Source organism: Littorina saxatilis, linkage group LG1 (genome assembly GCF_037325665.1).
Source record: "Littorina saxatilis isolate snail1 linkage group LG1, US_GU_Lsax_2.0, whole genome shotgun sequence".
Lineage (NCBI taxonomy): Eukaryota > Metazoa > Mollusca > Gastropoda > Littorinimorpha > Littorinidae > Littorina > Littorina saxatilis.
Window position 1 is genome coordinate 78,515,103 of NC_090245.1, and position 23,333 is coordinate 78,538,435.

The following is a 23,333-nucleotide window of genomic DNA, read 5'->3' on the forward strand; positions in this document are numbered from 1 at the left end:
ATTCACATCGGCCAGCAGATCGCAGCTATTTCGGCGCATATCCTACTTTTCACGGCCTATTATTCCAAGTCACACGGGTATTTGGTGGACATTTTTAGCTATGCCTATACAATTTTGCCCGTCGCGATATAACCTTCGTGGTTGAAAACGACGTTAAACACCAAATAAAGAAAGAATACAATTTTGCCAGGAAAGACCGTTTTGTCAATCGTGGGATCTTTAACGTGCACCCCCAATGTAGTGTACACGAAGGGACCTCGGTTTTTCGTCTCATCCGAAAGACTAGCACTTGAACCCACCACCTAGGTTAGGAAAGGGGGAAGAAAATAGCGGCCTGACCCAGGGTCGAACACGCAACCTCTCGATTCCGAGCGCAAGTGCGTTACCACTCGGCCACCCATGCCGGTTGTTATGATCGCCACATTTTAGGTCCCCCCCTCCCCCCTTTTCAAACTTCCCCGCTTTTAAGACCTTACGTTTTTGGATTTTCTGTTCACAACCTGTTGTGCATTTACCTACATATTAAGCAGTGTTTCTTGTATAGAATATAGTCAATGTTTGTAAAGATTTTAGTCAAGCAGTATGTAAGAAATGTTAAGTCCTTTGTACTGGAAACTTGCATTCTCCCAGTAAGGTCATATATTGTACTACGTTGCAAGCCCCTGGAGCAGTTTTTTGATTAGTGCTTTTGTGAACAAGAAACAATTGACAAGTGGCACTATCCCATCTTCCCCCTTTCCCCTATCCCATCTCCCCCTTTTCCTGTCGCGATATAACCTTGAATGGTTGAAAACGACGTTAAACAACAAAAAAAGAAAGAAAAGAATTCATCAACGAGTGATTACTGCCTCACCACAGCAGTTAGGCCAGTCTTACTAACTCTTACTTTTATTAATGTGTTGTGATGCAAAGACGTTGAGCAGTTTTCAGATGTTTATGAATCAAGGGCTTTCAAAATTTACTGACATGTTCGACTCCATGACATCCAAACATGAAGTTCAGTTACCCCTTTTCAACTTTGAAGGTCACATTGTAGGCGAATTTTTAGCAAAAAGTTGGAACATTGGTGTGACTGTTCTTACTCACAAGGGAAGTGATTTAGTTATTTACTGATTTTTATTTTGTATGGCCTTCTTTCACCCATTTAATCATTCATAAATGTTCATACCCAAGGGAAGTAATTCACATATATATCTATGGCCAATGTTTTTTGTCAGGTCGATTTTAGGGGTGACCTTGTTTGACAGGCTGTCACGGGATGCCTATACAAAGTACCATCAATCGGACAAATGATATGTACAGCTGACATAATTACCTTTTGGGGCATATAATGTTCAACTAAAATAAATTGCGTTTTAATGCTTTTCTTAGCATGCAAAAATTGTTGCAATAATTTTTTGGCCAAGTTTATTTCAAATTCACAATGTACTTTACTTTCATTCAAACATTTTACAAAACAAACTTTGGATATCTCGCTAACATGATATGGAGGTGGGTTAAAAGTAAATAATTGAAAAAAATCTAATATTTGCAGACCAACAAAGTGAGAGAAAAAAAGTCTTTTGAGTTTGCACACAATGCATGTAAACTGTTATAAATTTCATGGAACATGATCATTGTAATAAGTACATCTACTCAAAATAAATCAAGAAAACATTGCTGCATAACGAAAATGATCTTGGTGGTGTATAATGCCACAAGATAAGAATGAGCGTCTACAGCAGGGTACAACCACACACACATGCATACACAAGTGTGTTAACAAGACCGCTGGGTCAAAGATCAGTGAACGTGATGTTTCGTTTTTGTCATAAATTAAACTTCGCAACGACGGGCGCAGTGGCTGAGTGGATAAGAAGCCGGCATCCCAAGCGAAAGGTCATGGGTTCGAATCCCGGCCGCGCCTGGTGGTTTAAGGGTGGCGCATATATACATACACAAGTCATGACCTTAACAAAATGTATGCCTGAACTGAGTCTGGTAACTCGAAAACTTATCAATATTAGTCACTGAACTGCCTCATGATTTTCTCCTATGTTTTCTTCTGTCGCTTTTCCCTCGCTGACTTCAGTTGGCCAAATAAACTTTCCCTTTTCTTTCTTTTTTCAGAAGCAAGCTTTTGAATTCGGCCTCCATGTTCGCTGGACTCGGAACCATTCTCAGTTCCATCACTGTCTTCACCTGATGTTGTACTTTCAGAATAACCTGTATCAGAGCACTCCTTCTTCCAGCTTTTATTGGAAGAAATGTTCTGATTTGTGCTACAATTTTGGTCCACTGGTCTGGTTTGTGCTTCACTGCTGGTTGAAGCTTTTATTTCTTTCTCATCTTTTGTTCCATTTACATCCTCATGAGGTAAAGGCTTTTTCTCTCCAGTATCAGTGTTATCATCGCTGTCAGAGTCTATGGCAGGTTTCGTTCGTTTTCTTGGCATCTTTACTGCTTCCTCTGAGCCTTCCTTCTCAGAAGCATCAGAGCTTTGATTTTCACTGTCAGATTTGAACACTAGCTGTCTCTTGTTGTTTGATTTTCTAAGGATCGAAAGTGTAGCAGCATCTCCAGGTGACATGTGCTCACTAAGATCATCACTGTCTGAATCTAACACTGATTTCTTTCTGGATTTTCTTGTGCCTTTAAGTTTAACAACTTGTGGTTCTTCTCCAACTGTGACCATGCTTCCTTTCACTGCGTTCTGCAAAGGTGTTTCTTCGCTTAGTTCGTTTTCCTTCTTCACATGAGGTTCTCTGTTTTCTGTGCTCTTCGTTACTGGATTCTGTTGTTTCATCAGATTAGACTGACCGATACCTTCCGTTTCATCCTCACTTGAATCAGACAAGTTAGCAATCCGAGGTCGGTAACCTTTGACTCTATGTTGCCTCTGAAACACATGAAAGAGATCTTGATAACTAATCCACACAAAAACATGGCAAAAAGTTGAAATACAGAAACAGACATATTTAACACTGGATCTGTTTTTAAAGATACACCAACAAAGCAGCAAAGATGTCAAAACCTTCAATGGTTAACCCTATTTGGACTACATTGCCTCACATCTAAATTAAAATAAAAACCGCTCATATTTGGTCAACACACATGCCGGAAACCAGCAAACAACATTAACGGCCTCGGCATTGAAAACATGGATCGGGTAGAATATAGTGGATAGTAGCAGGATTTTGGACGGGAGCAGAGTATAAGGTGCTGAGTGATACATTTCGCAACCGGAAAAAAGCAGTATCCGTCCAGAAAGAGTTAAATAATTATGGTAGGTACAAATGCTCACGGGTGGAGAGCAGGACAAAGAAAAATCTCAAAACAACAATTAGACGAGTTCCAGAAATAACTTTTGCTGCGGAAAAAAAGAGGGCAAACAAACCCGCGTGACAAAATAGGCCAATCACTATTGAGTTGCGTGTCTTACATGTGCTCGCGACAACGTGTAGCAACACGCCGCTTGCTAGTGATTGGCCTATTTTGTCACGCGGGTTTGTTTGCCCTCTTTTTTTTCACAGCAAAAGTAATTTCCAAACATCGTCTATCATGCAATCGTCTTCTTAGTCTTATAATTCATCAAGGTACCCAAACAACTCTAATATTTGCAAGTTTTATAGAAAGCAAACAAGCAACTCCAGGATTTACTAACTTTGACTAAGATTCTGTTAAAATCACTTTGTTCACAATGAAACACAATATGTACTCACCTTAGTGTCTGACTGTGGTACTGCTTTAGTGGAGCTGCCATCTGTGTCAGTGCTCTCTGACTGGGAGCTGTCTGTATCTTTGATGAATTCTTCCATGGATTCCTCACCACTCACTTCAACGAAATCATAGTTGTAGCGATGTGTCCTTTAAATGCACAGAAAAGAAAACAAGAAACTGGTGAGCATCCCTTTCTACAGCTGTTTGTGTGCATGCAATCTCTGTGTGCAGTATTGTCTCCTGGAAGTTTAGGAAAAAGTATTCTGTTATGCTAACCAAACAAAGTTTATACATAGCTCTGTTAAAAAGGTAGAGAGAGAGAGAGAGAGAGAGAGTGTGTGTGTGTGTGTGTGTGTGTGTGTGTGTGTGTGTGTGTGTGTGTGTATACATTTGTCTGTTTCTCCTAGTGTTTTTGCCCATTTGTCTGTGAACATGAATGCAACATTCTTACTCAGAAGTGCACACAAATACACATGAACTACAATAAAAACAATTATTTTATTATGTATATTAAGTCATCATGCAGGAATGATTATCCACAATGAAAAGAAAATTCACATTACTTGTGAGCCGTGGAAAAGTGCTCACATGAAGAGACATAAAGTAAAACCAGAAAGTGCAGATTGAGATCTTTTAATACTTGCACTCTAGTGAAGTCATTGATAAGTTTCCGTGGCTTTAGATGAGACAAACGGGGTGATACTGGAGATGTAGTAATTGCGTTCCGCTGCTCTTCTCTGCTTGGCATACGAAACCTCTGCTTTCTTTTTCGCTGAGAACGACGTAGTCCACTCGTGCCAACCTGCAACAGAAGTAAACACAATATGACTAAAAAGTAGGTACATGTAAGGCCACCAAAAAAAATAGGTGTGGTTAAAAAAAATAGGTTAGGAAGGTAGGCAATCACTTTTTTTTTAAAACTTTTTTTTCTAATGTGTACAAATTAAACCTACTTGACAGGGAAATAAGTGTGGGATTCAAGCGCTTTTGCTTTCATTGCGTTTTCTGCACTCGTTTTTTTTTATTTTATTTATTTATTTTACAAATGTAATAAAAAGTTATAGGGTCGGCCCCTAAAAATAGGGTAGGTCGGGTTACCGTAACCACACCTATTTTTTTTTAGGCCTAATTATTTATCATGATTATTTTGCAGCAGAAGTGCATTAAACTAGAAGTAGCTTACCACCATTACATCCAGTCAACGCTTGGTGATGCCCATTGGGATTACCCCAAAAGCCGATGTTACTAAAAATAGAATAAGTAATTCTGGAAAATCGTTCATCAGAGGTACTCAATAATTATGCAACCCATTCGATCTTCAATACATCACTCGCCCGGTAGCTCAGTTGGTAGAGCACTGGACTTATGATCGGAAGGTCGCAGGATCGAATTCGGGCCGGGACGGACACGGGTCAACTTTATGTGCAGACCCAGAGACGGAAGCCATGTCCCACCCCCGTGTCATCACAATGGCACGTAAAAGACCTTGGTCATTCTGCCATAAGTGCAGGTGGCTGAATACACCTAAACACGCAGACACCTGGGTAGCGCGACTCCGTTGCTGCTAGCTTTCCACTGGGAGGAAGCGACCCGAATTTCCCAGCGATGGGACAATAAAGTAATGAAAACAAGTCGCGTAAGGCGAAAATACAATATTTAGTCAAGTAGCTGTCGAACTCACAGAATGAAACTGAACGCAACGCAACGCAGCAAGACCGTATACTCGTAGCATCGTCACTCCACCGCCCGTGGCAAAGGCAGTGCACGTGGAATGGACAAGAAGAGCGGGGTATTCGTTGCGCTGAGAAGGATAGCACGCTTTTCTGTACCTCTCTTCGTTTTAACTTTCTGAGCGTGTTTTTAATCCAAACATATCATATCTATATATTTTTGGAATCAGGAACCGACAAGGAATAAGATGAAAGTGTTTTTAAATTGATTTCGGGGAAAAAAATTTGATAATAATTTTTATATATTTAATTTTCAGAGCTTGTTTTTAATCCGAATATAACATATTTATATGTTTTTGGAATCGGCAAGTGATGGAGAATAAGATAAACGTAAATTTGGATCGTTTTATAAATTTTTATTTTTTTTTACAATTTTCAGATTTTTAATGACCAAAGTCATTAATTAATTTTTAAGCCACCAAGCTGAAATGCAATACCGAACCCCGGGCTTCGTCGAAGAGTACTTGACGAAAATTTCAACCAATTTGGTTGAAAAATGAGGGCGTGACAGTGCCGCCTCAACTTTCACGAAAAGCCGGATATGACGTCATCAAAGACATTTATCAAAAAAATGAAAAAAACGTTCGGGGATTTCATACCCAGGAACTCTCATGTCAAATTTCATAAAGATCGGTCCAGTAGTTTAGTCTGAATCGCTCTACACACACTCACACACAGACACACATACACCATACCCTCGTTTCGATTCCCCCTCGATGTTAAAATATTTAGTCAAAACTTGACTAAATATAATGAAGAAGAAAATGAAAAATGAAAACCTTTGTAATTAATTAAAATGAATAAAATACAAGCGGTACGAGTTGAGAAAATACAAAAAATGTGGAAACAAGTGTTGACCATAACGGGTCAATACGCCACCAGGGTGTGACATGGGGGTGGGACATGGATACTGTCTCTGGGCCAGCTCAAACAGTTGGTCCGTCCCGGGCCGGATTACAATCCCGCGACCTTAAGTCACGCAAAACTGTTTCAAACCATACTCAGAGAGAGAGAAGTCACTGACAGAGAGGGGAAGATAAGAGAAAAAGAATGCCTTTAGATGAAATATATGCGTGTTTGTGTGCAATCAGCCAGCTGCACTTGTGGCAGATTGACCCGAGTTCTTTAAACGTGACATGGGGGTGGGACATGGATACCGTCTCTAGGTCTGCATATATGCAGTTCCCCCTTGTCCGTCCTGGGTCGCGGATTCGATTTAAGTCATTTTCCTCACGCAAAACTCTTTCAAATCACACACACGCGCACGTACACACACACCCACACGCGGGTGTGCGCGCACCAATTCCAATAAGGTTATGGTTGCACAACTGTAAACCAGTTTCGGGAATTCCCGTTATGAGCTGATCTAAAAATAAAGGAACCATTATTATTTTTAGATCAGTGTGTGAGAGTGATTGTGGAGTTTCAAACCAAGAAGTACGCGTGCACCTTCAATTGAAAACGTTTTTGAAAACAGCTCAAACGGATTGAAAAATATATAATCTGACCAGAGACATATCTATGTCTCTGATCTGACTAACTTTACACATCCATGCTTCGTGAAAACACCCATGCTGTGTGAATAAAGGTCGCACAAGCTGTTAATGGATTCTTAATTGCTTACTGCACATTTCTTCTACGTCAAGTGTTAGGTATAGTGTGACTGACATTATGTTGGTAGTCCAGCTCCGAAATGCATTGACCAATCACCGAAAAGCGCCGAGAAATTTTCCAACCAAGAATTCCAAACAGTCTAGGAGATTTTGAAAACTTAGTTTGGGACGATGACGCTCTATGTGCGGTTCATTATATAAAGGGAGGCAAGCAGTTAAAAACGGGCATCCACAGAGCCAATAAATGGGGATACTAACTTGTATATATGTAGGTCATATATACCTGTGATTCCTATCATCATGCTAATACAAATGTTGTTGATATTGTTCTTCAATTGTACTGAAGTCAGAAAAATGTCCTCCAAGCGAAATCATCTGTGGGTAGCTGTTTTACTTTTAGTTGAAGAAATCATACTGAAACTGAAAGTTTGCCAATGTTTGGCAAATTTACTTAATGTGACAATTGAATACCACAAAGTGATCAGGAACTGCCGGTTTCCTTTTTGTCTGGGGTGATGACTTCCTTGGCTGGTTCAAAATTGGGTATCCGGGTGCATTAGTCATTACATGTTAAGCACTAGTTTCAAATCCTAGCTTAATTAATTTGTTAATATGGAATGGAAACTACAGATAGAGTGGGAGAGATTTGCATTGGTAATTTCTCCGTTTTTGACTTACGTCGTTTGGTGTGCCGCTGATATGTTTAACGTTGTTGTCTTCTTCGTCGGAAGAGGAAACAATATTATTGGTAGTGGACTTCTTTTTCTTAGAGTGAGCTATTTTCTCTTCATCACTCGAACCATCTGTGGAGGCTGCCATTATGGGGATTGTTGTTGCGACCCATCTCGTCATCGGCGCTTTTCCGGAAATGACCTGCGCTTTGTTGGAATTCCAACAATGGCCGCCATTGTAGGAATTCCAACTTTGCGCTACGCGATTCTAGAAATGTACCGCGCGCATAGTGAGAATTCTGCTCTTTCTTAGAATGCGATGTAAAATGATACACGTCATGATAGCCTGTGATGATCCTTGTGTTTTAAAGTGATCAATGCTTAGTCTTGAAAAAGCAGCGATGCATTGTATAACGCACCAAACCAACCGAATTACAAAAAGCAAAAACACTTTTGATGATAACTTCGACGGGCTGTAACAACACAGTTCAACGATCCATCCCACTCGACCAAAACGCACCAATTTTACGTAATTTTTAACGTTTCAGATCTTACATTTTACAACTACAAAAACACAACAAGAGTGTTCCGATATTACTTTTCACTGGTAACTATCGATTGTAATAAGTTTTTTACTCAGTCTTAACTGATTACAGTAGTACCTGCCATATCCGGTCACCCATTAGTCATTGCAAAGGTGACCGCAAATATCAGGTGGCCGTCCATTACAGGCCCCCTCCTCCTCCAAAAAAAAACCAAAAACACGATCAAGTTTTCATGAAGAAAAGAAAGCGATCATCCATGAGCCGCCGATTCATTGTCTCTGTTAGTTTTGCTTTCGTTTATACATCTTAATTATTTGCGTGTTTAACTCGATCGTCCTGGCTAAGCTACTGTTTCGTATGTTTCCATGTGTGTTGTTTGGATTATTATATATGTATTTGAGTGTCAGATAAACAAGTGTTTCAAACTCACATCAGCTGTGATCGATCCGGAAGTGACTGCCGTAAATGTACATGTATGCGCATGTCTGTATTTACAGTTTGCGCATGCGTAAGTATTCATGTCGTCTGCTCGTGCTGTGCCGTCTGTGCACTCAACACACATACACACACACACACACCACAGGCGCTCGCCCGCGAAAGTGACAAGTGGCCGTTAAGTGACCGCTCCTGTCGAGTAAGAGGGGCACCTTAGGGCAAAAATCAGTGACCGTTGACCGCGTCAGACAGGTTAACGGCCATTAAGAGTCAATTATAGAAGGAAAACTCATTAGTCATGGGAAAGCTAGCCGCTCCGGGCAGGTTCACGCCCACGAAAGGGCCGGAAATGGAAGGGACTACTGTATATATTAAACTCACACAGTCTCTCTGGGCTGCATCCCGCAGTGGGGCACTGCGGTTATGAAATTAAAGGCCCCTCCTGTTTTTGGAACCGCAGGAGCTTTCTAGTTTGCTGTTAGGTAGATTTTTGGTTCCTCTTTCCTGTCATGCTCTCTTTTTCTTCATGAATTCTTTTCTTTTTTCTGCCTTCTTGCTCATTCACCTGTATTTTTTCCAAAAATCTCTTCTCTTGCCGCTTGTCTCGCGATTCATGTATAGTTTAATCTGTTAGTGTTCTGATGTAAGTCCAGCAGTAGATAGGTTAAGCCTATTTTAACATACTGGAAACTGGTAATCTTCCAGTAGGTATTAATTTAGTTTTACTAAAGCCTGCTGGGACACAAGTAATGGGTTAGTGCATTTGTAAACAGGAATCGCTTGACAAGTGGCCCCCTTCATCCCCCCCTTCCTCGTCCTGATATGGCTCTGCGTAGTCGGCTGGACGTTAAGCAACAAATAAACAAACAAACAAACTCTGGGCTGCAGAGACAGCATTACGTCCCTTTACTGAGTAGGCTCTTGTCACTGCATGGTAATCTAGGCTCTTAAAACGTGATGTGCAAATCTGTGCGCTATATTGATGTGATTGATTGTTGCAAAATGTTGAGTTCAAATTAAAGATGATTTCAGCCTGTTGTAACAAACTAACACTCTACTCTGAGAAAAAAAATCATTGTGTTCAAAATAGATCGAGACAGCAGCAACTACCTAGCTGCATGCGCCGAGTGTCACACCCCCCCCCCCCCCCCCCCCCCCCCCCCAATTCAAGCCTTCCCCTGTATAAGACCTTGCTTTCTCGTATCTCTACTTTTTCATATACCTTATTGAGGGCCCCAAAGGGGGGGTATCATCACGATCACGGGAAGGGAAATTTTAGATTTCACCATCACAGTTACCTTGATTTTTGTTTTCACGATCACAACACCTTGACGAATAGAGGATCATAAAGTGATACAGCTGTGAAAAATGTACGTTGAAAATAAAATGGTTTGCAATAATGCCCATCACGATCACGAAAACAAATGACGATCACGATCACGAGACTTGATTTTTTTGTCATCACGGATCACGGGCAAAGTCCCATCACGATCACAGAAATGGAAATTTCGGCAATCACGGTCACAGAAAGGTCAAAAAACGCCAATCACGATCACGATTTTAAACCCTTTGGGGCCCTCCTTATTCATGACCTGTGAAAAGGGTATACTTTTTTTTATGCCAGTCGAAGGGTTGCCATTTCTAGAACGAGGCAGCTCGTTTTCGGAAATGCGGCGCTTTGTTGGAAATCAAATGAGGTTTCGGGAAATCCCGATTATTCCAACTCGGCCCCAGATTCTTACTTTGCGCCCAACATTGTTTTGCTCAGTTAACTCCCCTTGGAAAGCTCTTCTGTGAGAGTCTGGAGAAACCGACAAGAGCTTCAGCGTAGTCAACATGTTTTCGGCGAGCAAGCGACCGTTTTTGCGAACTGTGAGTACGAACTTATGAAAGATCTTCCACCTTTAACATTGGAATTGATTAACATTTCCATTGCTTTCGACAAACCATTTGGAATGTGTGTGTTTCTTTTAATCAATAGCCAAGTCAGCATCGATGAAGTGGAGCATAAGTTGAGTGGTGCATACAAATTCGAGACTAATGGCGTCGGCAAAAGGTTGACTGAATAATTCAAAATTTCTTGTTCTTGAGTAAGTATTTTACAGTGGAACCTTTACTGATAGTTTCACGGAAGACTTTTAGTGCGTCTGCTCTTTGTCAACGTTCAATAAACTTCTCTGCTTGGTCGTTTGTCGAGTGTGTTGCACAAGTGGTAGACTTTGACCCTTAGGTGTTAACCTTGTCGTCTGCTACAGCAGGCCGAGTCGGTAAACACTACATTTTACCAGTATTTCAGAGTACTGAAAAGCCCATTACGCGAAATAACTTAAACACATTGTTCTTTACAATTTCTTGGAAAATGTTATTTGTCAATACTAACAATATTATATATCATAACCTGCAACATTTGATACATTTCATATTTTAATCTCAGTTCAAATTCTATCAAACAACAATTTTATCTGTCAGATCAGAAAGTGACCTCAGTCGTGTTTTCAATGTTAACTGGTTATGTACCTTTTTCTCACTTAGTTGATGGGACATATTATTAAGTAAGTAAGTTTCATCGTATTCTAATCACTCGACAATTGTATTGAGGTCTAAGAAAGCCGCGGGCGCTGCCGCGATCATTGCGCAGACGACACTTCTAGACCGCCAATATTTTTTGTGCGCATCACGTGCTCCACATAAATCGGCCGGAAACGAAGCAATTGGGAAACCTGTATTAATTGAGCACATCAGAACTATATCTGAGGAAGAATGTTTTTATGAATCCCACATGCACTACTGACTAAGCACATGTTCTTGCCAAGATACATAATAAGGAATTAATCTTTGTTGCCAAATTGAAGGTACAAGTTTGGGTGGAAGTTCACCAAGAATGTAAACATAATAACTTGAACATGGGATGGAGTCGACCATGCAACGATTCAAATTTTGATCCAAAACTTCCCAAGGCTACTGTAAACAGGTGGAGTGGCCAAAATCCTCTATGTTTTATGTGTAGCTGCTTCCTTTGAGTCTGAGACCAAGTCTACAACCACTGCATGCGCAAATAGATGACGTCAAAATGTTTTGACTTAAAATTAAATGCATCCTTACGTCATTTCTCTCTCTCTCTCTCTCTCTCTCTCTCTCTCTCTCTCTCTATGGGGATATGGATAGCCTTGGCAGGTGGATGACCGTGCCAAAAGTATTGCACTTCTACTTCATTAACAAAACTTCAACTCTATGCCTATGGAATGCCCTCACACCAACTGTAAGAAGAGCACCAAATGTTAATTTCATTAAAAAAAACAAGTCGCGTAAGGCGAAATTACTACATTTAGTCAAGCTGTGGAACTCACAGAATGAAACTGAACGTAGTCCGCCGCTAGTGCAAAAGGCAGTAAAGTGACGAGCCTGTTTGGCGCGGTAGCGGTTGCGCTGTGCTTCATAGCACGCTTTACTGTACCTCTCTTCGTTTTAACTTTCTGAGCGTGTTTTTAATCCAAACATATCATATCTATATGTTTTTGGAATCAGGAACCGACAAGGAATAAGATGAAAGTGTTTTTAAATTGATTTCGAAAATTTAATTTTGATCATAATTTTTATATTTTTAATTTTCAGAGCTTGTTTTTAATCCAAATATAACATATTTATTTGTTTTTGGAATCAGGAAATGATGAAGAATAAGATGAACGTAAATTTGGATCGTTTTATAAAAAAACGTTGTTTTTTTTACAATTTTCAGATTTTTAATGACCAAAGTCATTAATTAATTTTTAAGCCACCAAGCTGAAATGCAATACCGAAGTCCGGCCTTCGTCGAAGATTGCTTGGCCAAAATTTCAATCAATTTGATTGAAAAATGAGGGAGTGACAGTGCCGCCTCAACTTTTACAAAAAGCCGGATATGACGTCATCAAAGACATTTATCGAAAAAAAGAAAAAAACATCCGGGGATATCATACCCAGGAACTCTCATGTAAAATTTCATAAAGATCGGTCCAGTAGTTTAGTCTGAATCGCTCTACACACACACACGCACATACAGACAGACACACACACATACACCACGACCCTCGTCTCGATTCCCCCTCTACGTTAAAACAAAAAAAAAAGTGGCTAGACGCACATGACAAAGTTTTAAGAATGACATTTGAATTGGACGAATGAATCAAATTAAAAGTACAAAATGTACATATATATATATGACTTGTGTCTGTCTGTCTGTGTGTGTGTGTCCGCGATGCACGCCCAAGGTTCTTGATGGATCTATTTCAAATTTGGTGGGCATATTCAGGTAGACCCCGGACACAACCTGCTCGATGAGATATTTCAACACGTGCTCTCAGCGCGCAGCGCTGAACCGATTTTGGTTTTTCTCTGGATCCATTCCCAGTAACTCTTCCTTATCTTCTCCAGTGTTTTCAGCATTTATCTCCCTTCCTTCGTGTGGCGTCAATCCATATTCCCGTTACTATGTTACTATTTTTAGAATGTCACTGCACTGTCCAGAACGCTTTCATTGCACCCGTAAGTTGTCCTTACTGTAAAAGTGAAAAGGTCGAATCAATTTATAGCCACGCGAAAAATACACTTTCCTCTATCTCTATATATTTATAGATATACATATACATATATACGGCTTCTGTGTGTGTTTGTGTGTGTGTGTGGGCAACACCTGTGGATTGTAGAGTTCTGTTTGTGATGTTGTCTGGCGGCTTTGGTGTGTCTGTATGTTCAGGCCTTCCTTCGAAAGCCATAACAGTTATTCTCAATTCCGTTTGAGTGGACTTCGCCTTCAAAGGTGATTGTGGTGTTTCGGCACTCAGTTACATTTGGCGTCGTCGACAGCGATGGTACTCGACATGAAATGTTCAGGCTGCTGAATCATTTTCGTGCTGTTCCCATTCCACCTGGGAGGGACCTAAGCTTGGCGGGTCCATAGTTCGGAACTTTGGGGACAAAGTTCATTCAAAGGGGGTCGAGTGTGACAGGGAGACTACCGTCGCCCTTCACAGCAGACTCTGCAGAGTTGTTCGCCTTAGAAGTTGTGGGCTTTCCTTGCATGTACCCTTAAGTTGTCCTCACTGTAAAAGGGCAAAGGTCGAATCTATTTATCGAAAAATCCACTGTCATCTATCTCTATATATTTATATATATAGATAGATATATACAGCTTCTGTGTGTGTGTGTGGAGGCAACACCTGTGGATTGTAGAGTTCTGTTTGTGATGGGGTCTGGCGGCTTTTGTCTGTCTGTCTGTTCTGGCATTTGAGAAGCCATAACAGATAATATAGGGCTTAGAAATAAGCTCTAAAATTCTCAATCCCGTTTGAGAGGACTTCGCCTTTAAAGGTGATTGTGGTGAACCGCCACGCTGTCTGTCTCTGTCTCGCGATTCACCCCGGCGAAGTCGGGTATTCCTCTAGTGTATTATATATATATATTTATATCTTGAATTAGTGAAAATGCAGACCCGTAACAAACGTTGATGAACAATGATGTGATGCTTTATGGGCCTCATGGCCTACTGCATTACTGTCCCAACAAATTTAATTAAACTAAATCAAAGAGTGAGTTTTGTAGTCCTACATTTGTTTTATCAGCTTAACAGGGTACATTTTAAGTCGACTTATTATACACGGACACTACAGGCCACAAGTAACGGAAGGAAGATGTTTGTGATGTATTGCACATCTCCCAAAGACGATGCTTTAATGCTGTAAACTTGCCTTTTGCAGTTCATTCTTTTGCGGCGGTACCAGAGTACCCTGGTTATTGCTGAACATAACAATGGGAAACTTACACCCATCACACTCAATACTGTCACAGCCGCCACCAAGGTCGGTGGAGAGATCTCATGTCTTGTTGCCGGTAGCCAGTGTGCAAAGGTAAGTGGATTGATGGGCACTATTTGTACAGAGGAATGCTCCTTTTCAGACAGCCGAAAATAAGGTCTTAAATTAACACAGAGTGGAGTCTTATCGCTTATGAACAGAACTTCTGGGAAAAACATGGTCCTCAAAAAGGGGAGGGGGGGGGGGCTCTTAAAAGTTGAATTTAGGGGTCTCTAATGGGGTTGTTTCACTGCAACCAACTGATGTTTTGGTCATATACTTTTGGAGACAAGAGAGACGCCTTTTAAACCCTTGCACACTTTAATTAAATTTTAAAGACATGAATGATTAATGACACTGCATCTCAGAACCAGGAGGCATCTGTTTCATGACTGAAACACACTTTCATTGTGAATGACCAGGAAGAGTGTTCAGGTACAATGTTGCTGACTGCTGAGTGCTGTGTTCTTAACAAGCTACAAAAACTGTTCCATGCAAAATCTGATGATCATCATTATAGTGATTAAATTATCTGGCTGGCTCATATTAGCTCTCTAGAAAAAGAAAAAATAAGGGCAGGTTATTACATGTTCCACTTTACTTATTTGTTGGTAGTGAGATTTATTTCAAAAATTCAGTGTTTTGTTTTTTTGACAGATGGAAAATGAATTGTGCTACTGGAAAACTTGTATAGGAAGTAGACATTGATATACTTCATTTTATGGCAGATCGTTTTCAGGTTGCATTTTATGCATCATTTTGGGCTTATCGTTTTCAGGTTGCCGAAGAAGTGAGCAAGATTGCTGGTGTCAAGAAAGTATTGCTTGCAGACAATGATGCATTTAAAGGATTCCTCCCTGGTAAGGATTGAAACACTACATTATGCTCACAAGTACCATCATTTCGGGACAAAAAGATGATTCGTTGTAAATACACAACCCACACTTTAAAGGTTAACATGAGAAAAATCCGCACAATAGGGGCTTCCATTATATTGCGTGCAAGTCAAAGAAAATACAGAGTGAAAATTTTTGTTTGAAGTGCCGCAAAATTAGCTTGTTGGTCTTGTAGGCTCAGGTCAATGGCCAATATTTTCACCTGAGACCAGCTGCCTGCCCTTGTTTACAAACACACACCTTCTGACCCCAGGTTAATGACTGAATTTTCAACTATGAGACTGATGCCTTTGATATCTGAGAGGAAACTTTGCCAAAGTCATAGTAGCTGAAACACGCATATATATAATCAGTGTATCACTGCAGAAGGAGTGTTATGTTCCTTTGTATAGCGATGTGCAGACCTGGGAACCCATACGATTTTGTCGTAATTTGTACGCATGATTGTCGAGAATACGATCAGTACGGTCGTAGGGAAAAAAATACGATGAGAAAAATTCCTAGACTACTTTTCTTCACAAGTCGATCCCGAAGCCGATTCAGTATTTTGACACATGATTACAGTTTTAGCCAGTAAACATTGAAAAAAGAATGTGTTTGAAATGTTAGGTAAACTTAATTAACTGTGCGACGGAAGCGTTTGAAGCATGTTTGAATCATGGATGTTCAAATGCTGCGTGGAGTACGCTCATTTTTCTGAAAATACACCAAGTTTATTTGAGAATGCTCTTAGTCCAAAACAGGGGTTTCCAGGTCTGGATGTGGGTACATGTGTACTCTTCTTTTGGACACACAGGAGGTGTTACGGGTCAATTTTCCTCATGGATTATAGTCCCAAAAGTATGGTACTGGAATGATCAGTATGTGCACCAGGCTGTTCCCTGGCTGGCGTTTTACAACATAACAAAAAAAGCACCGGTTACTTTGGCCTTTGCGCAAAAGCCCGCGAAAACTTTCCGTACTTTGTTGACGCACTGCTACCGCCCGCCTCAGTTATTGAACTTTTATGTTTGAAAGTAAACCAGATTGCACAGATTGTGTTACAAGTTACATTTTCCTGTTTGTCTCAACAGATCAATTTTTTTACAAATTTAAACCATATAATACATGTATATATTTTTTTTCTTCAAAAAAGGAAAAATTGGTACGTTTTTGTACTAAAAACTCTGATTCTAAAAACAGAATTTAATGGCAAACTTGGAGCTCAGATGACACCAGATTGCACCATCTGGGTTCTTTGGAGAAAATTTTTGTCCGGGGGGGCATGCCCCCGGACCCCCCTAGTAAGGCTAGGCGCTTCGCGTCGTCGACTTGACGCTTTGCGTCTTCAGTTATAAATTTTCCGCCTTTTTTACAATTGTCAATTCCCATGCCTGAACACAGTTAAAAGTCAGATGTAGGGTGGTTTACAAGACAGATAACTAAGGAAAGAGGTTGTCTTTTTATTAAACTGATTTGCGAATACAGTATTCTAACATGATTTCTTTTCTTGGTCCGTTTTTATTTACTTTTGGGTGTGTGTCAATACATGTACTTTTTCATCAAACCCATTGTAAAATGAGAGTTTTGATGTTGTTTACAGAGGCCATCACACCCTTGGTCTTGGCTACACACAAACGGTTCAACTTTACACACATCATGGCTGGGGCTACAGCCTTTGGCAAGGTTTGTGCTACATGTTATAATTTGAGATGTGGGTGTGTGTGCGAGAGAGAGAGTGCTACCACTATGCTAAAATATATAGGTTTCACACTTCGGAGTCCAGGATAGCCGAGGTGTGTGTGTGTGAGAGAGAGAAAAAAGTGTGTGTGTGTGTGTGAGAAAGAGTGTGTGTTTGTGTTGTAGGCTATATGAGTGTGTGCATGCACATTTGTAAAATACTCAGGCAGTAAGTATTGAATTGGTGCATCTCTCGCTTCAAAGCTCATAGTTTTGATCACATTTTCACAACTTTCATTGTATAAGGTAAAAGAACCTTCTTGTTGTTTCGTGTTCATAGCTTTCATTATTAAAAATTCTTTTTGTGCAGTCTGTTATCCCTCGGGTGGCAGCCAAGTTAGATGTCTCTTCGATATCTGAGATCATCGGTGTCAAGGATGCTAATACCTTTATCAGGACAATCTATGCAGGTATTTACTAATTAGAAATAGTTCTCGAATGAGATTGATCGTACCTCTACACATGGATGTCATTTGGCGTCAGTAGTCGCCAAAACTTATTTCAAATAGCTGAAAGCTTTGCAGTCACTTGGGCAGGATTGCACATCTTTTATTTGGTATGGAGGAAAGGTAATGCCACCACCTGTCAGAAATGTGCAGAAGAAACATCCCTTTGAAATAATGTACACCTTTCCAGACTGTTGGGAGTACATTTAGTTGTCGATTCATTGCACAGTCTGCTATACTATGAATATCTTAACTCTTTTGTTTTCTCAACAATGTTTAGAATTGGTGTGAAGTTTTAAAGAACGACATTTTTATTATCCTTGCGCTGTGCGTAGGAAGTGCTGTGCAGACGCTGATTTCAGAAGACAAGGTCAAGCTGATCACAGTACGAGGCACAGCTTTTGAGGCAGCCGCTATGGGAGGCAGTGCCGAAGTTGGGCAAGGTACGTGTACACAACTAAGAAGCAAACATATACTGTGTTCAAGAGATGTTATTTTACATTTGTTCACAATAATTGTGTGGTAAGTGTGAGGCCCCTCCAATGAGAGGACACCTGGTGCTGTCCCCTTGTCTGTTATCTCTCCCAAATGATACCTGTCCTGACTGGCACTTGTAAGGTGCTGGTTCCCCTACTCTTTTATCACAGGTACCACTGCATTCAGGTTTGTACAGTTTCACCCAAATACTCAATATTTTCTGTTACCTTTCCTTGTATGGGGTTAATCGAGAACAGTGAAACTATAGTCAACTCTTATCCATTACTTTGCATAACGTTGAAATTGTTGATGTAAAAAAGAAACCACCGCAACAGACCGAAGAAGGAGAAATATCACACTATGGGCAATTCATGTTAAAACACACGGGTACATGTACCAAAGTGAAATTCTAAGACAAGGGGTTTTAAATCTTGAGTTAAAACTAAAAACAATTTCAGGAATACTGAACCTATGATAAACGTCGCGATATAACCTTGAATGGTTGAAAACGACGTTAAACACCAAATAAAGAAAGAAAGAAAGTAGCAGATTGACAAAGGTGTCGCCTGCAAAACGAATTGTACAAATAATTCCAACTCTGAACATGAAACGGCTTCAAGTTAAAAGGATGCTCACATCCTGTGTAAAAGCCAGAAAAGAAATGTGATTGCTCATACGAGAAGGAATGTAACTGAAAATTTGTTTCTGATATGTCCGTCTTTTTCAAACAGCCCCAGCAGAAGGTGTGAGCAACGACAAGTCATCCTTCCTTGGCCAGGAACTGAGTAAGAGTGACCGACCTGAACTGACCAGTGCTAAATGTGTCATATCAGGAGGTGAGAGCTTTTTGTCTCCGGCTAATTTGTCTTCCTAGTTGGCTTTGTTTGATACAGATGACTTGAAGACCTGGGTTGCTCCTTTATTATTTAGGTTTGCTCAAAACGGTGCTTTGACATAACCAGTTCCAGTTTCCATCCCTGTTGTTCCAGTGGTAGTAAATGCATTTATGATAGAACAAGGTAAAGGGTAAAAGTTACACAGTAAACCAAAAGGGACTGCTTTCTATGGGTGTTTCTGGTGAAAGAACGGGTGTATGTGAGAGTATTTGTGCATTTTTGCGACACCAATTTGTGTAGTAAGTTACCTCCCCTTATTTGCCCGATTGGCTTCCAAATATCCCATACAGTACATGGTTGTAGCGAAGAAAAAATATGGAAATTAAAAAAACGTTTTATTACATTTACAAACTCAAGTTTCATGGTAAAGTGCCTGTTCACCGATTGTTTTTCTAAATGTGCAATGAATGACTGTCCTCAGGCCGAGGCATGAAGAACGGGGAGAATTTCCAACTTCTGTACAAACTGGCAGACAAGATAGGAGCTGCTGTGGGTGCATCACGTGCAGCAGTGGATGCTGGCTTCGTCCCCAACGACATGCAGATCGGACAGACTGGCAAAATTGTAGCACCTGTAAGTTGTATACGCAGTTGTTTTTACGCTGCATAAACATTTGTGGTTACAAGATGGCCTTCTCCTGAAATAGTCCCATAAAGTGATGTGACATACTGGAAGAAGCGCGAACATTCAAGAGGAGCGGAAGATCGGTAGCGGCACTAAACCAGTTATCGCTTTCGGTGTTGGTTTGACCCCCACGTTCAGCAAGGTATTTAATTCCCAGAGTTTCACAGGGAAAGTCTCATGGCTTGGAAACATGAACACATGCATGCAGGAGAGAAAAAAAGGGTTGTGCTGGTCTGTTTTGGCAGCTCACTTTCCCCAGGAAGAAAGCAACCTGAATTTCCATGAGTAACCTCACAGGACTATGTATCTTATCCACTCAGGCGGACAGTGAGACTCACAGGTGGCTAATCAGGATATTGCAGACCAGTCTGAGTGTAGTTTGGTGAAAAGGGGTCAAACACTATAGGTCCTGATACCTGGTTGGGAACTATTACAAGAGAAATGTGACCCATGGGTTTTAGACATTGATGCTTTTGGTGATTGTTGTAGGCTTATTGTGGGTTTTGCATACCATTTTCAAGCACACATGCACACACACACATGCACACACACACTTCAAAGCACACACTGTAAAAGTTGTTTGTAAAGATTATAGGTCTGTGCAAGCAATTGTTCTCAAAATTGTGTGTCTTGATGGACATGAACACTTACACAATTATCAAGGCAGATATTGTCGTAAGTCCCACCTTGCGTTCAAGTTTTATCCGATGTACAGTATTTTAGAACTCATGGTCCACCCGTATCCTCTTCCGCCTACCCCCTTCCCCCACACCAAAATTTTTGCATTCAATGTTTTAAAAAAAACCCAGTGAATAAGAGGTCTGAGATTACTAGCACGCCCCAGTGGCAGCACTGCAAAATTGAACGTTTTTGTTGTTTAGTTTGTGCATTTGCTAATTTGGTTGTTTGCAGGATCTCTATGTGGCAGTGGGTATCTCTGGCGCCATCCAGCATCTGGCAGGAATGAAGGACAGTAAGGTGATAGTGGCCATCAACAAGGATCCAGAGGCTCCCATCTTCCAGGTTGCCGATTATGGCATTGTACAGGATCTTTTCCAGGTAATATGCTTTGCTGACATCAGTTTCTTAATGTTGATTCTGTGGATTCCACAAAAGAACTTTGGCTCATTGCTGTGAAATTTGTACTCTTTCACAGGATCCTGCAGTTTTTATTTAGTTCTAAAAGAATCTCGATGGGGGAAATTGTGACTTTGTCAATACAGTTTGAACTGATGGTGTAAGGATAATTGATTGCCTGTGTGTAAAGCTGAAGATACTAATACATGTAATTGTCCGAATTATACTAAAGTTAATTTTTCCTTGTCAAACTTCTATCATTCTCACACGTACATGCAAGAGAATTGCCCACACAATTCAGATACAAATTGCGCTGAGATTGAAATGCAAAATAGTTTATTACAAAAGCTGATGCTTCAGATATAGAATTGCTAATTTACTACAGTAGAACTCCCCCTTAGCGACCCCCCTGTTTACGACCACCCACTTTTTACGACCGATTTTGCTACCACGGATGCATTCTACTATATAATGAACCCCCAGTGAACGACTCACCCCAAAACGCGACTTACGACCGAGCTTTTGGGGATGAATTACGACTTTCGCGCATTTGTAGTCGAGCAGACGAAAACAATACATGGCGGCTCTTGCTCCTCGAACTATCGCGAGACGGAAAAAAAACTAAATCTCGCGCACGATAGAATCTGCGGCGACTTCCTTAGGAGTCGGGAAGACGCAAATCCTGTGTATCGTCAAGGATAATGACCCAAAACGCGACTTACGACCGAGCTTTTTGGGATAATTTACGACTTTTGCGCATATTTCGAGCAGACGAAAACACAACATGGCGGCTCTCGCTCCTCCAACTATCGCGAGAAGAAATAAAAACGAAATCTCGCGCGCGCGAGATCCTGATACATCTGGGTTTTTTCTGCACGCTATCTTGTCACGACGACTGTCTTGTTGACAAACGAAGATTCGCGAAAGAAAAAGAAAAGCGCCGACTCTTGAGTCGATAGCTAATAAAGTAATAGCTAATCGAGCGAAGTGGCAATCCGCGGCGACTTCCTTGGGAGTCGGGAATACGAAAATCCTGTGTGTCGTCAAGGATAATGACTCGGTGTTATCTAGATGGTGAGAAGGATAGCGAAGCGAAAGTACGCAAAGAGAGGAGCCTGTACGAAGACCTCAACGATCGTGGTGAAGTTTAGCGATGCAAGGCGACGAATCATTCATATGAGCGGAAAGATGATTCGGGAGAAAAGTCGTTATGCTTTCTATCGAGTTAGGACATTCGGATTTTACTGGTTGCGCCACAATGTCAAATGTGCTTCACTCAGCGGGGAGCGAGCATTACGCCATGAGTAAATTTTCTTTGAAATTTGAGTTCAAGTTGTTCTGCTGTAATGTGTTTGGGTGTGTGTGTGTGTGTGTGTGTGTGTGTGTTTTGATATGACAGTAAACTGCAACTGTGTGTTTGTGTGTAAACATGACAGTACATACACTGCAACCAAATTCATGACCGACCGGCCAAAAACTCAAACCCCCCTTTTAAGACCCCCCCCTTTTTACGACCTAATTTTCAAGTTTTTTCCAAAGTCGTAAACAGGGGGTTCTACTGTAGTATGTGTGGGTTTACCAGCATTATTTAAGGCATTTGTTTGTAAATATTTGTGCCTGAACAAAGTATTTTCTTCTCTGTTGCAGGCTGTACCAGAGATGACAGAGTTGGTGGGGAAAAATTGATGTGATGAAGAAAATAGACTTTATACCTATGGCATCGTTTGTGTAGGATACCGTGATTCTGTTGAAAATGGGGAACAGAACCAACAATCATTGTGCAGTGGACCACCTGTGACGCCATAGCAGAAAGTTCCCGGCACACAGCTGTTGTAGTCATTGTTCGGCATGATCTTGTTGATTTAAAACAATTAAAGTTGCGTGACACTATTGTCATTTTCATCGCCATTGCTAGACCGCGTGAGCAGTGCAAAAATTGCTCTCTTCGCACTATGTGTGAACAGTAGATTATTTAAGGGATCTGGACATTAAATTTAGTCTGAATGTTATCAGGCCTGGAAGTGGTATAAGAATTTCCACTCCATAGCTAGTCCTCAGGTTCATCCATGTTTGCTGTGTGTCAGTGTAACATCCCTTGAACAGCCATCACTTTGGAGACAGCATTAAAATTTGAACTGCTCAAACTAAATTATAGTTTTCCACCTCTAATTTAACCTGTGACAAATTCACCAAATCAGATGAAATCGAGGGGACTGTGAGATAATTACAGTGGAATATAGGGTGTCCTGAAATTGAATTACTCATTGTCTTGAGTAATAATTATTATTCAAAATTGTCGGTGATCGGGGAGGTTACTATTTAACCCTTAGGCTGGTTGTCGCGACATATGTCGCGCTACTTTACGTATACTGCCACCTGGTTGTCACGACATATGTCGCGCTACTGGCTCAGTCTGTTTGGTCCGTTCCAATTACCTCCCATGGATGCAAAAACCTATATGACCGTTTTTCTTTATTTTTCTGTTAATTCACCAGTGGCTATGTAACATGTGTTACAGAATTGCACCAGTGTAAGGGTTAACATGTTCCATAAATGTTGTGTGTGAATATTAAAAATAATAAAATATCTAATGTAAAAAAAATCGCTCTTCGAGTCTATTATGGTATGATTTTTACGTTTTGTTTTGCTTTTTATGAAGTAGCTTATCATTTTGTAT

The 23,333-nt window shown here is 40.6% G+C and overlaps 2 protein-coding genes across 2 annotated transcripts; one reads left to right on the forward strand and one right to left on the reverse strand.

Moving 5' to 3' along the window:
• Positions 1-462: 462 nt before the first annotated feature.
• On the reverse strand, positions 463-8,040 carry LOC138980420 (uncharacterized G-patch domain protein DDB_G0278987-like). The gene is made up of 4 exons (XM_070353291.1): positions 7,721-8,040; positions 4,344-4,501; positions 3,702-3,846; positions 463-2,878 (listed from the first exon to the last, which is right to left on the reverse strand). The coding sequence occupies exons 1-4, from the start codon at positions 7,892-7,894 to the stop codon at positions 2,033-2,035; spliced, it is 1,323 nt and encodes a 440-aa protein (XP_070209392.1). The 5' UTR covers positions 7,895-8,040; the 3' UTR covers positions 463-2,032.
• A 2,421-nt stretch (positions 8,041-10,461) lies between these two features.
• Positions 10,462-23,258, forward strand: LOC138980427 (electron transfer flavoprotein subunit alpha, mitochondrial-like). The gene is made up of 10 exons (XM_070353305.1): positions 10,462-10,565; positions 14,426-14,575; positions 15,300-15,381; positions 17,000-17,082; positions 17,447-17,546; positions 17,918-18,025; positions 18,791-18,895; positions 19,377-19,528; positions 20,492-20,638; positions 22,304-23,258. The coding sequence occupies exons 1-10, from the start codon at positions 10,530-10,532 to the stop codon at positions 22,340-22,342; spliced, it is 1,002 nt and encodes a 333-aa protein (XP_070209406.1). The 5' UTR covers positions 10,462-10,529; the 3' UTR covers positions 22,343-23,258.
• Positions 23,259-23,333: the final 75 nt, after the last annotated feature.